The sequence below is a fragment of the Salmo salar genome, chromosome ssa17 (genome assembly GCF_905237065.1).
Source record: "Salmo salar chromosome ssa17, Ssal_v3.1, whole genome shotgun sequence".
In the NCBI taxonomy this organism is placed as follows: Eukaryota; Metazoa; Chordata; class Actinopteri; order Salmoniformes; family Salmonidae; genus Salmo; species Salmo salar.
Genome location: NC_059458.1, coordinates 9,467,876 through 9,483,496, shown reverse-complemented (window position 1 = coordinate 9,483,496; position 15,621 = coordinate 9,467,876). Strand labels below are relative to the sequence as shown.

Genomic DNA, 15,621 nt, shown 5'->3' with positions numbered 1-15,621 from the left:
CCGCTATCAACTGGCTGCATGTAAAAAAAAACTGGCTGGCTGGCGGCCGCCTGTCTTTGCCTGTGCTAGGGTTATAAGGAGCTTTACATTTTATATATTATATATATATATATATAGACACACACCCCCAAGCATGTATTGCTTTGTATGATAATGATGTGATTTAGCCAATGGAATGCATGCAAAGACAAATTTGTCACGTGCGCTGAAGCTTTATTTTCCCTCTCTTTCAACAGCTCGCTCGACTTCAGACGTGTCGAAAAAAGGCGCGGAGTAAAGATTCAAGTTATTGTCAGATGTTTACAAGTGATCTTTATTAATTTACACGTCAACTCGATTTTAACATGAGGGAGATTGTTCATCTGCAGGCCGGTCAATGTGGAAATCAGATCGGTGCCAAGGTAAGGGCACTTTATTTTATTAAAATGTATTGCAAACGAGTTGCATTTTTCAAAATAATTAACGTAAACGTTAGCTAGCTAACTTTGTGTCGCTAGCCTGCTCATAAGATAAGTCCAAAATAAAGTATTTGCGATTTGTTAGTTAGCTATCTAACGCTAGCTTTGGTTATCTGAAATGTTTGGTTGATCTGAAGAGTAAAATTTGGTCAATTGTCGATGGCTGCTCGGCACCTAACTTTAGCTTGCTAGCTATAATGCTATGAGTAACTTTTACCCGCCGACGTGCCACTAACCACTCCATCATACTTTTGCAGTTTTGGGAGGTTATCAGTGATGAGCATGGAATAGACCCAACTGGCACTTACCATGGTGATAGCGATCTGCAGCTTGAGAGAATCAATGTGTACTACAATGAGGCAACAGGTAACTAACTGGAAAGGATCCTCCATGTACAACGGTAGCTAACTAAATTGTGACATTTTGAATAAATATAAAACATTAAGTAGCTAGTGATTTTAAAGTGTATTTTCGCTGGTAGTAGTGTCAAGTCTTCTAAAAAAAAAAAAAATGAAGCTGTGTTCTCTTTAACTAAAGGCTTCAGTCTTTTAAGATTCACATTGTCACACTGTGTGATGTTAACAAATTAAAATATTGATATCAACCTGTCCAGATTGTAGGATATGCTTCTGTTCTGTAGTCACATTCTGGAATTGGCTTGCAATCAACTGCAGCGGTTTATTATATATTTTGATCTGGGCATGTGGCAGCAGCTCAAGCCTCTGTTTATGCGTCAGTGAAATAGTTTTCACATAAACCTCATGTCCAAACTCAGGTCTGAAATCCGTTCAGATTATTCTTTCATGTAAAAAAGATTATGGAAATAGTTCTTGCACAGCATGTAGGCTGAATGTTTAAATTGAACTATTATATTCATCTAAATATTCACAATAATTGTATTATTGTGCGCATACTCAGTGCCAACCGTGTTCCTGTTGGTCAGTCACCAGGATCGGCTCATAACACCTGCCACACACACACTACACGATAAAGACCCCAAAAATTCAGACACTGCTAGAACTTTGTCAGACCGCATGAAGCGGTACTTAAAATCAGCAGACCTAGACCCTGTCACACTGAATGAGCCAAGACATCCGACAATAGTTTACAACCTAAGAATTTGCCCACGATGTGGACGTTTTCTCTGGATGTTAGAATAGTGGCATAAGACGGCTAAAATCGTTGTCTGCAAAGGCCTTAACCAGATATCGACGTAAACTTGGAGTCACGCAACATGGTGTGTGTGGTCTCCGACTCAGAGAAACAATGCCGTTTTAGACAACAGATGAGATCTTGATGCTCCTTTCCAATAAAGAGGGTCTAATTCTGTGACTTGATGCTTGACTGCTGTTTGACAAATACAAATATTCTCACTCTTATCCATAAATCTCATCATGTAGACTAGCCTACCCGCACTGTATCTGCAAGCTGTTGGCTAGAGTGCATGTACCAAGACCAGAGTAGGAACAGTTGCTATTTATTGCAACAGTTTGACTAAACTATCGGTAGAGTTGAAAATGCGATGGAAACGCATTGAACTTAAAAAAAAAAAATGGGTATATGAAAACTTTAGTGAATAAGTGTTTGTGCACTGTTATCACACTGATTTTTATCCGCAACAAGTCAGTTTGGTGGAAACTTACCACTGGTGGGAAAATGCGCATATTTTCTTAATGCAGATTTTACAATATTTGCATGAAAATCTGTCACAAATTAGCTACTGACCCATAATGTATATGTTAATTTATTTCAGGTGGCAAGTATGTTCCTCGTGCCATTCTAGTTGATCTGGAGCCTGGCACGATGGACTCTGTCCGCTCTGGACCATTTGGCCAAATATTCAGACCGGACAACTTTGTCTTTGGTGAGCAAATGCTTTGAAATTGCAAATTAATTTTGCCTTACCATAGTAATATGCCTAGCCTACATCTCATTGCGTTACTTTTTGTTGTTTAAAGGACAGAGTGGTGCAGGTAACAACTGGGCAAAGGGCCATTACACTGAGGGAGCAGAGCTGGTAGACTCTGTCCTGGATGTGGTGAGAAAGGAAGCCGAGAGCTGCGACTGTCTTCAGGGTTTCCAGCTCACCCACTCCCTTGGAGGCGGCACGGGCTCTGGCATGGGTACCCTGTTGATTAGCAAGATCCGTGAGGAGTACCCTGACCGCATCATGAACACCTTCAGTGTGGTGCCCTCCCCTAAAGTGTCAGACACCGTGGTGGAGCCCTACAATGCCACCCTGTCTGTGCATCAGCTAGTGGAGAACACTGACGAGACTTATTGCATCGACAACGAGGCCTTGTACGACATCTGCTTTCGCACCCTGAAGCTGACGACTCCCACTTACGGGGATCTCAACCACCTGGTGTCAGCCACCATGAGTGGTGTCACCACCTGCCTGCGCTTCCCCGGCCAGCTCAACGCCGACCTACGTAAGCTAGCTGTCAACATGGTCCCATTCCCCCGCTTGCATTTCTTCATGCCAGGCTTTGCCCCCCTCACCAGCAGAGGTAGCCAGCAGTACAGAGCGCTGACGGTGCCTGAACTCACCCAGCAGATGTTCGATGCCAAGAACATGATGGCCGCCTGCGACCCCCGCCACGGCCGTTACCTCACCGTGGCCGCTATCTTCCGTGGCCGCATGTCCATGAAAGAGGTGGACGAGCAGATGCTGAACGTGCAGAACAAGAACAGCAGCTACTTCGTCGAATGGATCCCCAACAATGTCAAGACCGCAGTCTGCGACATCCCACCCCGCGGCCTCAAGATGGCCGCTACCTTCATCGGGAACAGCACGGCTATCCAGGAGCTGTTTAAGCGCATCTCTGAGCAGTTCACAGCCATGTTCCGCCGCAAGGCCTTCCTGCACTGGTACACCGGAGAGGGCATGGACGAGATGGAGTTCACCGAGGCCGAGAGCAACATGAACGACCTGGTGTCTGAGTACCAGCAGTACCAGGATGCCACTGCCGAGGAGGAGGGCGAGTTTGAAGAGGAGGGAGAGGAGGATATGGGTTAGATGGATAAAAGGGATTTAAATCAATTTCAACTGCATTCCATCCCTTGTTTCAGTTTGTTCTTTTATTCTCTTTCACTGCACAAAGAGCAGCTGTTAGTGTTTAACCTCTTGTAATTGCAATAAATCTTATCAGCATTTTCAAAACTTGTTTGTGTTCCTTGTGGATGTAAAAGATCAAAGTGATGAGCAGTTTCTGGAAAAACAGGAGACAAGATACATTTCTTTACAATAGTACATTTCTTGTTAAGTGCCTTTTATAGATCAAGAAACAGTAAAAGCATAAGCAAACATTTCTATAACACATTTGTTAATAACTTTTGTAGTTGGTTACAGTGGGATTATAGTAAAACAAATTACCTTTTTAAATGAAATCACACTAAATTGCCTCATTGGCAATTTAGTGTTAAAGAATTCTATTTAAGCTGCAACATACAAATTGCATGCTTGCTACAAGTCCAAGGTCCTGCACCCTCCAAGTTGCATTTTTAATGCTTGGTTTTCACATGCAATGTTAAATTGCTCTCATTTTGAGGGAAACTTTTTACAGAAGTGCTTGGAAGGCATTGGCCAATATTACAATACAGTGCACAGGGACAACTTGGGTTGGGGAACTTTAGGCTAGACATTGGTGGACACCATTTTCTACCTCACATTCATTTGCATCTACGTGCAACGGTATCTTCCATTGCGCCAACTAAAGTACATCCCACTCCTGAGATTCAGATCAGATAGGCACACTTGCAATAAAGCTGTCCCTAGTTAAGTTGGGGGTTCAGCTGAATTCCCACTAGTAACCAATTTATGAAATGAATTCTATCAGCTTGCAACATTTCTAACCCATCATTGTTACCTAGGTAACATACCTTTTTGACGGAGAATGCAATGCATGTATTCTACTGTAAGTCGCTCTGGATAAGAGCGTCTGCTAAATGACTAAAATGTAAAAATGTATTCCTATTACTTTCAATAATTTGTCACAGCGAATGGCAGTTGTATGTGGGATTGCCATGACAAAACCTGTATTATGAACCTTCTTCAGATGTTAGGTACCTAGTCTCTACAGACTGGTTGCCTCCCACAGTGTTACAAATGTTTTGCCCTAGGTCTGGGATTTCCAAGAGTATTAAGTACCCAGAACATCTTCAAGTTGTACAAATTAAACAATTGGTGGTGGTGAAGTAGCACTTGCATTCATTTAAACATTACAGAATACAACTAACAAAATATAGACCTTTGAGATGTTGACGATGAGCAATTGAAAAGGTTGTCAGCATACCACAGTATGTTTTACCATCACCTGGTTTGGGGATTTAAAAAAATACACTAAAATTCAAAGATCTATTGTAAATTATTGTTTGTGAGATTTCACAATTTTGCTGAGGGTGGAACTTACTTGAGGGGCTTGCTGGTCATTAAATTGCCTTCAATAAGACTCCCAAACATACGCATTTGTGCCTACAATGTCCAATACACCCTACATTTCAAAGACCTATTATTGTGAATCTGAAATGTCATTCTAATAGATGGCATAAATCCTTTGTGTATGGCTAATAACTACAGTACTAAGTTTTGTTTGGGAGATTTCACAATTGAGTGCTGAACTTACTTGAGGGGTTGCTGGTTAATAAACTGCCTTCAATGAAACTCCCAAACGTACGCATTTGTGCCTACATGATGAAAACGTGTGTTTTGCTAAAGATCAAAATCCAATGCAGATTGTAGAATCGACTTGGGTTACTGACCATAGAGAATCTTTATTACTTTCAAATTCCCATATGACAATAGATTTCCATTAAACTGACCATTAAATAAAATAATTTATCATATATATTAATATAATCAAAAAACAAAAACCTTTTCTTTCTCTCAAAGAATCCATCTACATAAAATCTGTTAATCATTTCCTTCAAGAAGGGTGGGTGTAGATCTGGACCCTATAGCCTGGTCCCATTGCAGATTGTGCTGTAATATACCCAACTCCATTCGGCATTACAACATACAGCACAAACACATCTGGGACGAGGCTCCACCAAACCGTTCTCCTGCCACCCAAACATATTACTAGTAGCTCCCAATACTCAGATGGCTTGTTCCCTTGGTTAAAAGCCTGTCAAACACAGGTGCCATCAAGCCCAAGCCTCAAGAAACATGTTTAATCCCAAATGGCACCCTATTCCAGCTATAGTGCACTACTTTTGACCAGAGCCCTATGGGCCCTGGTAAAAAGTAGGGCACTAAAGGGAATAGGGTGCCATTTGGACTCAACCACAGTGATCGTGTGAAGGCAGAATCAACCACAGTGATCTCAATCACTAACCAACTGCCACTAACCACAGACACTTTGATAAGTGTACATATATATCTGTATAATGTATATCTACATGAAACAAAACAGTAGGGTATGAGCGGTGATGAGGACGCTAGAAGGATTCCGGTTGGTGCGTCGGAGATGGGGGTGTGTCTGCGGGAGAGGCCACTCCCACTGCCCCCTGTCCATCAGGACTGAGAAGACCCAGCAGGTCCTCGTCCATCTGCTCCAGTTCACTTTCGTCCAGAAGCTCAAAGTCCTCGTCCTCGGTTGGTACAAACATGTCGTCCGGCATCTCCTCGGCACTCCTCTCAGACTCCGCAGCGACCACATCCTGGTCCTTTTCTGCCTCCTCTGTCTCGGCGACAGGGGCGGGGGGGCTTTCCGGGGCGCTGGGGGGCATGTCGGTGGGCAGGAAATCTGCGATGGATGGGCCCTTGCTTTCCTCGGTGGAGCGTAGCAGGGCAGACAGTGTGTTCTGCACCACGGTGGAGATTGCCGTGTTCACGATCTCCTCACTCAGGGCTTCCAGTGACTGCCTCGGGGCCTGGGATTCCCCTTCCCCCCCATGCACCACCACCTCCGCTCTCCCAGCACCCAGCAGTGGTCCCTGGTCCCCACCTGGCGGCCGTCCATGTCCGTTGAAGTGTGTGTTGACAAAGTGGAGCGGGGAGGCCAGGTGCTGGATGAGGAGGCTGGCCGGGCTCATGGGCTCCCCCTCCGAGGGCTCTCTTCCCCCAGCCGCAGCCCCGTCCCCTTGGCCCTGACCGGGGCCACGCAATGGGAAGTGGAGGAGGCTGTGCTCGATGGGGAACTCGTCAATCGAGGGGAATTCAGGTAGGTCCTTTAGGAATGCCTCCTCTGGGTCACTGTGCACACACTGCTGGTCCAGGTCTAAACAGTCACAGGAGAGAGAGAGAGGATGGGGTTAAAGGTAGTCAGCAATGCATGAAGTAAATCGCAATATTGGGTTGACTTCTAAGAATGTGAATCGCAAAGCTGAACTTCTCTGCCGTTCTGATCCAGCAGCTGTCACATTGCAGCAGCTTAAATCTCACCTGCACATGGCAAGATCTTTTTTGCGAGTGAATATCTACAATATCCTGCTTGTGGCAACGCCATGTCGCTGAGTAGCAGTTTAATATGCAGAGAAAATGTAATTCTGATATATAGTGAATGAGGAAGGAGTCAACAGCATACAGTTGAAGTCGGAACTTAACATACACCTTAGCCAAGTACATTTAAACTCAGTTTTTCACAATTCCTGACATTTAATCCTAGTAACAAATCCCTGTCTTAGGTCAGTTAGGATCACCACTTTATTTTAAGAATGTGAAATGTCAGAATAATAGTACAGATTTATTTCAGCTTTTATTTCCTTCATCATATTCCCAGTGGGTCAGAAGTTTATACACTCAATTAGCATTGCCTTTAAATTGTTTAACTTGGGTCAAAAGTTTTGGGTAGCCTTCCACAATAAATTGGGTGAATTTTGGCCCATTCCTCCTGACAGAGCTGGTGTAACTGAGTCAGGTTTGTAGGCCTCCTTGCTTTTTCAGTTCTGCCCACAAATCTTCTATAGGATTGAGGTCAGGGCTTTGTGATGGCCACTCCAATACATTGACTTTGTTGTCCTTAAGCCATTTTGCTACAACTTTGGAAGTATGCTTGGGGTCATTGTCCATTTGGAAGACCCATTTGCGACCAAGCTTTAACTTTAATCTATTTTGTGAAGTGCACCAGTCCCTCCTGCAGCAAAGCACCCCCACAACATGATGCTGCCACCCCCATGCTTAGGGGCACTGAGTTTGAAGGTAGGCCTTGAAATACATCCACAGGTACACCTCCAATTGACTCAAATGATGTCAATTAGCCTATCAGAAGCTTCTAAAGCCATGACATAGTCCAAGCTGTTTAAAGGCACAGTCAACTTAGTGTATGTAAACTTCTGACCCACTGGAATTGTGATACAGTGAAATAATCTGTCTCTAAACAATAGTTGGAAAAATGACTTGTGTCATGCACAAAGTAGATGTCCTAACCGACTTGCCAAAACTATAGTTTGTTAACAAGAAATTTGTGGAGCGGTTGAAAAATGAGTTTTAATGACTCCAAACTTCCGACTTCAACTGTATGTCTAACATCGGGTTATATGCTAGGGATGGGCATTTGAAATGATTTCACGATTAGAATATTATTTTTTTCAGATAGTCTAAATACATGTTTTGAAGAGTATTCTTTTTTTAAACTTCAATGGAGACTTGCTTGCGTAACTTGAGAGCCGGTGCACTGTGTTCTGCTCGGAAGGGTGGGGGAGGGGACGATAGGGGAGCAGTGGCCGGTGTGTGTGACAGTCTGTGTGTGTGGGGCACGGAGGAGGGAGAGAGAGAGAGAGAAAGTTGGCAAACCGACACACATTAGTTACACAAACTTGTTGCTGCCATAGGTTATCTATCATACCATCTGCTAGTGTCCGTCTTGACTGCATCTAATCTTTGTAAAGAAGCTAGCTACAGTAGCCAGCTAAATTAGCCAGCTAACTAGCTAAAGTAGCAAGGCTAATTGAGGCATCCTTGTGTACAACAACTCCATTCATATGAAACAACAGCCTACCAGTTGGTTGATCATTGTAGCCCAATTTCATTAAGGCATTGATTAGAAATCTCCCACTTCACTTGCGACACATGGAGCCTCTGACTGTGGTGCCACTTTGATTAACCGACAATAACAACACGCTAGGGCGAGTTTTTTGTTGTTGTTGAATGGTGCAAAACATTTTGCTTTGGTTTGCACTAATGAATACACACCATTCCTTTTCTTCTGAATCCAAGTTGCACAGGACAGATACTTTGGAGGAAGGGCCTGCTGTGCTTGGGTACCTACCTTCACAGACGTCTGTGAGCTGTGGGGTGGTAGCTCTGGATACGGAGAACCCCCCACTCTCCAAAATGGATGCTTCCTCGTCAGACAGCTCCGAGTCGGTGATGGCCATTGCCAGAGCTGTGGTCTTTGCATCCACCTGACCAATGACATGGTACAATTGAATGACATCATCGTTCTTTAGTGAAAGGCTCTCGACAGAACCCAATTAGGTTATTACAAAGTCAAGCCATAATATTTCCTTATCCTCTCAATCCTTTCATTGAGGGGAATATCTTGGTTAAGTATGAATAATCTCTCATTCCTCCTGAAGTGTGCGCTTGTTCTATTCCAGACATATTTAAAAGCATTAGATTTATAGGCATGGGCTAGAGGGAGTTTCCATTAACGTTACATTTCCTTTCAAATCCATAAGGGGAAGTGAACATGTGCATATTGCTGGGGAGAAAGGAAAGATTATTGGGATGCAACATGTGTCTAATTTTGAATCAGCCAAACCATTGAATCAGCAAAATGATTTGACAAGTCTCATGGAATGTAGGCTGCTACTGAAGGCTGAATGAAAGAACAGCTATTTCCATGTTAAAATGTTATGGGATGCATGTTCTCCATTGTTTTCGATGGTAGGCCACTCTGGTAAGACTACATTATGATCAAATAGCCATAGTAGTCTACTTGGCCACTATTAAAAAAACTAACTTAAAGCGGGTACAGCCTCAGTGTTCACAGTAAATGCGCACTGGAAGAATTTTCACAACATTCAAGTTTGCGCTCAGCAGACCTGAAATTTGCTCAGTGACAACATTTTTTGAGGGAACATTGCCCCCAACCCTAATTCTAACCTTAATCCCCTAGAAATAGCCTTTTTCCCTTGTGGGGGCTGACAAAATGTCCCCAGTTGGTCCAATTTTTGTTCTGGTCCCCACAAGTATAGGTAAATATGTCCACACAAACAACACACGGTCCTAGTGCCCTGGTGCAAGATGGCAGACAATGTGGTGCTTACCAGGGGGGCAAAGCAGGACAGCTCCTCCTCGCTCTCGCTCTCTGTCTCAGCCCTGGGCTCATCCCCTTCCTCCACCTCCTTCTTCACCTCTGCAACACACACAGTTTAAAAGGGTAACTGCAGGATCCAAGAAGTTGAACTTAAGACATTTTTTTAAATGTCACTTGGCGTGCAATTTACTACAAATTGAGGTCTGCGCGCACCACACCAGCTAATATTGTTAGCTGGAATGAGCTCTAGACTGACTTTCCAGTGGCAAGTAAAGAAGTATGCCATTTCATCTAACATATTCATGGAGTGCATGATGGATATTTCGATGTGCAATATTTCAAAATAGGATCCGGAATAATTAGATATGTTTTTGTCTCTTTAGAGGTGAATTTTCCTGTATATTTGTTGTGCATACTGGCCTAGGTGATAAGACTATGCTACATCATTTACCAACTGAGGAAGTGGGAACTCAAAACACATTAGCTAGATTGCTAAATCTAAATATGATATGGTTTCTTTAGCCATGCAATTGATCTAACAGTAAATGTAACGTCCTACAAAAACGTTTCATTGGTAGTCTACTTGATGCATTCATCGCAAATGGTGCGCTCTGCTCCGTTGGTGAATCATCTCAACTACATCCTGCGTTTGTAAAGTGGTTTTTTTCTCCTTTATATTGACAGTTCCAAAATAATTGTTACTCAAATAAAGCTGAGACTCTTAACAACAGTAACGGTAGTTGTTTGAAAAACTGTCTTTCACGCAATTATATATTTCTAAATGTTGCCCAACTTTCAGTATGCTTGCGCTTATCAGAATACATCTCTCCCTTCCCCTTGTGCGCAAAGAGGGGAGCGGGAGTGAGAGCCAGCAGCGAAACCGGGACAGGACAGATACTTTCATTGCAGGAAGCAGGTTAATCAAATAATGTTTTAGAAAAAAAATAAAAAAATAAAAATAAAAAGCAGCAGTGTAGCCTAATCACCGAAATTACAAACGTGCAAAATCGCGTCGGTATGGGGAGAGCGTCTAATTTTTATCGTCCCAGCTCTAGTTAGTGTTGTCTATCAAATGGCATAGGCTACCTTGCTCTCTCTGGCAACGACGCAACTCAGAGGCGCACATGTGGATAGGTCTTGAAAGAGTATTATTTGACGTTCATTTTAGTTTGTTTTTCCGCGGTGGCAACAATTAAGCTGCTGCACAATTTAACACAATTCATCCCTGTTGCATTTAAGACCTTTGAAAGCACAATTTATGACTGAAGACCTTTAAGGATCCGTGGAAACCCCAATCCTTACATGCCTGAAAATAAATTTGCTCCAGCTGCCACGCTAGTGGCACAAAGCGGGAGGAGAACGATTTCCCAGTGTTGGGTTCTGAGAATAGGAAATATACTTATTCATGTCACTGAGGGAGTGCTGAGGTTTAGAGGGGCTACACCAGAAGTTAATGGTTATAGGAGGAAGGTATATAGTGGGTGCAATTAAGCTTGGAATGTGTTGAGTGCAGTGGATCGATTACGTGTCAGGTATTGATAAGGGGAGAGAGCCATGGATTAGTGATTGGGGGGGGGGGTTGAGGTCAGGTCACCTGAAGAGAGAAATAAAGGTTTATGGCCTACATCACTAGTGTCCTGCCAAGCAGTAAAGAATTATGTTTGTACAGATGTGTAGGAGACTCCGCCTATGAGGAACGGTTAAATATCAGTGCTTCTGTGAAAATGTTTTGTCTGAATGCAGCTGTATTGACCCTCTGGGCAGAATAAACTTGGTTAAGCTTTCATAACATGTGTTGAGTGTTTTACTCTGAGAATTAGAACCTAACACCAGGCAACCCTGACGTTCAGTGTTCACAGCCAGAGAGGGGACCTGGTGACATGTGAATGATGGCAACACACACACATGCACCATCAAACACACAGTGTAAACTCCTGGTGACATGTGAATGATGGCAGGGCAACACACACACATGCACCATCAAACACACAGTGTAAACTCACTCCTCTTATCGTGCTTGTGGTGCTGCGTGTCTCCCTTCATGCTGTAGTCCAGTTTCATCAGGATGGGCTCCAGGCCCGTGTACATCCGCTGGATCAGCTCGTGGTACACCACCAGAGGCCACACCAACACACTCAGCGCTGGGCACAGGACAAAAAACAACATGGCACTTAAATGGCATTTGACTCACCATGACAAGTGCAGCATCTGAAATGGCACCCTTTTGCCTACATAGTGTACTACGTTTGATCAGAGCCCATAGAGTTCTGGTCAAAAGATGTGCACTATATAGGGAATAGAGTGCCATTTGGAATGCACTCAATCTTTAGTTTAACCAGAGAAAGGGATATCCTTCAGGGTCGTATTCATTAGTGAACACAAAACATTTTGCAACGGAAACCATTTACTCCAAACGCTACAACGTTGCAAATGTCTGGCTACTGTGTGCACTATTGACTACGACCCTGGAATACCGAGCGTCACAAATGGCCAAATCACAATACATTTCTAGGTTGGGGAATGGCAACACTATAAACGGTGGTATGAAGGTTGCATTTAGAAGTTATTGGCAATAACTTTGGTTGGCAATTGTTACGCAGTAGCACTGCTTTTCTTACAGACAACCACACCCTTTGGCATACTGGTTGGTTGGCTGCCTTTGTGAAAAACAAGGAAAAAGGATTGAAAACGCAAGGCAGCTCACCGATGATATAGGATATCATGATTCCTGGTACGTAGTGTCCCACCACGGCGAGCACAGAACAGCCAGAGCACATCATGGCACAGAACTGGAGGGAGAAAAGAAACGCAGTGTCATTAAACCTGCAAGTTGGCTGAAACTAGTGTAGTGACACTAGGGATGACTACTTCAGCATCAGCAAATACCTCTTCAGATCAGAGGAGGATGGTGGGAGGAGCTATAGGAGGAGGCTCATTGTAATGGCTGGAATGGGATTCATGCAACGGTATAACATATGGAAATCACGTTTTACTCCGTTCCATAAATTCCATTCCAGCCATTACAATGAGCTCGTCCTCCTACAGATCCTCCCACCAGCCTCCTCTCCTTCAGATATACAAAAAAATATATATGCAACTCAAGCAATTTAATGTTTTGATAAAACATGACTGAGGCACTTAACAGTATGGTAATTTAGCAGTTGCTTTAATACACTTCAACCTACAGATACCAAATGACATAAAGTATATGTGGCCAACGTGGAAATCGAACCCACAACCCTGACGTTAGAGGCAATGAGCTCTAACCCACTGTGCCGCCATCAAACCCAGCATACCTTTCCGTGGTTCTGCCTTTTGTACTGCAGCATCTCCTGGACGTAGAGGCAGCAGTAGAGGTAGCTCTCCACCAGGTGGTGGCTGAGCTCTGGAATGCTGAGGAGCCGGGGTTGCACACTCATGGTCTCTCTGCAGTCAGAGAAAGAGTCCGTGGGAAGAACACAAGCAGTACTAAGCCAGACCTAAAAAGCTTCAAGCGTCTCAGAGTAGGAGTGCTTATAATAGATAGGGTGAGCCTGATCCTAGATCAGTTCTTCTACTACTCTTTATAAATATGTGCCCTGGTGCTATTGACATGTACAGACCACGAAACAAGTAGGGAAAACACCTGAATAATCACATGAGTCACTATAACAGTAAAGTGCTTGAAGGTGTTATAGGAGCAGGGTGGAGTAGGATGTGTTTAAAGGCCCAGTGCAGTGAAAAATTTTGATTTTTCTCTGTTTTATATACACATTTCCACACTGAGGTTGGAATAATACTGTGAAATTGTGCAAATGATGATTATGCCCTTTTAGTGTAAGAGTCGTTTGAAAAGACAGCCCGAAATTTCAGCCTGTTTTGGTGGAATGGAGTTTTGGCCTTCAACGGTGACATCTCCATGCAGTAAATGAATGAATATACCGATAAGAAAGAGTTCCAAACCTCTCTGCCAACAACAACTAATGATACATTTCTCCTCCCCACTCAGACCACCCAGGGATTGTCCTAGCTAAATTCTTGTTGATTAATTGCTCTTTGCTAAGAAGCTATTTGTTTATCACATTAAGGTACTTAATTGTTACCCAGAAATGATTTGACACAGATTAAAAACAGCTGCATTGGACCTTTAATTGAGTCAAGATGTGTACCTTTCCATTGGGTTGGCCTCAGGATACTGAACTGTAGTGGAGAGAGTAGACAGGAGATATTTTTTCAACAGCAACAATACATTTTAGACTTCATAGAATAGGCTTGGGAATCAAAGTCATCAGAACAATGACATGTGAAATCAAATCCACAACATTCAACCATCTTATCAAAGCGTGACCTATACTAGCATTTCAGACTTCACACTGACCCCAGGGTCAGGTGTGGCAAGAGTAATGCATGCATGCACCTACTATGAACTTACTTACCTGTTGTAAGAGGTAATTTATGCTTCCATCTCTCCAGCTGCATGAGCCCTAGAATGGAAATACTCAGGAGGAAGAGAGGGCGCAGGGACGTCGAAGACAGAAGCCTGTAAAACACACATGAAAACAACCCATGCCATTTTAAAATGTTCCTAGCTATTTGCTAACGTTAAGTAGCTAGCTAGCCACAAGAGTGAATCGACTGTCAGCTAGCCCCCTGCCCTGGTTCAGAACAATACATGAAACAGAACTGTCAACTTGGACACGTTCAGTTGTCAAACGTTGCAGATATAAATGCCATGAATACAGCAATCATGATTAGTTGGTCTACATGTCGGAGAGGCATGTTTGTTCTACATTTTCACAATTCTATCTGAACGCTCCGAAACGTCTTGTTAGCGAGGTAGCTAGATTTGACATCTGTCAACTAGGTACTGTTATTTCAAAGATAGATAACTTGTAGTTAAGGTATGGTATTTGGCTAAACGTTATTCATTTATTTGATACTAGTAGGGTACATTTTGGCATACCAAACTACCAACTGACAGCGTTAAATAGCTAATTAGCCACCTAGCTAGCGTCACTGTCGTCCGAGGGATTATCGACGTCTCGCTGTCATTCAATCTAGCTACACTACAGTAAGTAGCTAGCTAGAGTTACTACTACCAAGCTAAAACAGTAGCTACAGTGCAGCTTCCTATTCAGTGCAACATAACTGATTACACGAGTGATTCTTACTAATGATTTAGCATTACCAGAACAAGGTGTTCAGCGTGAGCGCAACAAAGATGCTGTAGAGCGGCCTTTCCCAAACAAGCAGCCTCTGCACCCATAACAGCAAAGCCTCATATTGCGATAGCCAGCCTTGGAGACGCTCTCGCAGTTGCACAAGCTCAGGGTTCCCATCCCCGCATACTGGCTCTGACCCTCCGGCAGGGAACAGGTCCTCGAGGACGGAAGAGGAAGAAACAGAGGGGCGTCTAGCCTCCTCTCCGCTCGCCATTTTCCCCCCACTTTGTTATGTTGTTTTGGTGATCACGGGGTATGGATAGGCGGTTAGATCCACGCAGGCCCGTCATGGATAACAGAAAAAACCCCAAGTGGGAACCGATGTTACTGGTCGTCACTAGTTACCACAGCCACAAAGTCATAAACCCCGCCCATTTCTGCTATTGCTCTTCTTAAAATGTGATTTTAACCCTAACCCCAAACCACACTGATAATCGTATGCCTAACCTTAAATTAAGACCAAAATGAAAAATTGGGTTTTCATTAATTCTTACTATACAGCCATTTTTGACTTTGTAGCTGTGCTATCTAGTGGAAACAGTTTACTGGCTCAGCATGTCACGTGCTTCCTTGTTTACTGCCCTCTCGGTTTTGTGAAAACAATAGCTATTTGCTGACATCTGCTGGATAAATGGGATACTACTATCCACTGTTACGTAAAATGCAATTTATATTTCTATCTCCACTTGTTACTCTGAAAAGCTTACATAAAACAGTGAAATCCATTGTGCAAGTCCATTATTAAAAAAAAACAAGTAC

At 43.3% G+C, this 15,621-nt stretch overlaps 2 protein-coding genes across 2 annotated transcripts; one reads left to right on the top strand and one right to left on the bottom strand.

The window, feature by feature from the left end:
- The first annotated feature begins 205 nt into the window (after nt 1–205).
- On the top strand, nt 206–3,621 carry LOC106575097 (tubulin beta-4B chain). Its single transcript, XM_014151285.2, has 4 exons — nt 206–401; nt 716–824; nt 2,212–2,322; nt 2,417–3,621. The coding sequence occupies exons 1-4, from the start codon at nt 345–347 to the stop codon at nt 3,475–3,477; spliced, it is 1,338 nt and encodes a 445-aa protein (XP_014006760.1). The 5' UTR covers nt 206–344; the 3' UTR covers nt 3,478–3,621.
- Nucleotides 3,520–15,172, bottom strand: LOC100380703 (reticulophagy regulator 2). Its single transcript, XM_014151284.2, has 9 exons — nt 14,829–15,172; nt 14,077–14,180; nt 13,810–13,840; nt 12,958–13,087; nt 12,366–12,450; nt 11,665–11,802; nt 9,672–9,760; nt 8,669–8,804; nt 3,520–6,679 (listed from the first exon to the last, which is right to left on the bottom strand). The coding sequence occupies exons 1-9, from the start codon at nt 15,074–15,076 to the stop codon at nt 5,898–5,900; spliced, it is 1,743 nt and encodes a 580-aa protein (XP_014006759.1). The 5' UTR covers nt 15,077–15,172; the 3' UTR covers nt 3,520–5,897.
- Between the last annotated feature and the right edge of the window lie 449 nt (nt 15,173–15,621).

Coding starts and splice junctions, on each gene's coding strand:
- LOC100380703 (XM_014151284.2), bottom strand. CDS start 15,076: ATGGCGAGCGGAGAGGAGGCTAGACGCCCCTCTGTTTCTTCCTCTTCC. Junction 14,181..14,828: donor ACGCTGAACACCTTGTTCTG/GTAATGCTAAAT, acceptor TGTGTTTTACAG/GCTTCTGTCTTCGACGTCCC. Junction 9,761..11,664: donor CCACAAGCACGATAAGAGGA/GTGAGTTTACAC, acceptor TGTGTGTTGCAG/AGGTGAAGAAGGAGGTGGAG.
- LOC106575097 (XM_014151285.2), top strand. CDS start 345: ATGAGGGAGATTGTTCATCTGCAGGCCGGTCAATGTGGAAATCAGATC. Junction 402..715: donor GAAATCAGATCGGTGCCAAG/GTAAGGGCACTT, acceptor ATACTTTTGCAG/TTTTGGGAGGTTATCAGTGA. Junction 2,323..2,416: donor ACCGGACAACTTTGTCTTTG/GTGAGCAAATGC, acceptor TGTTGTTTAAAG/GACAGAGTGGTGCAGGTAAC.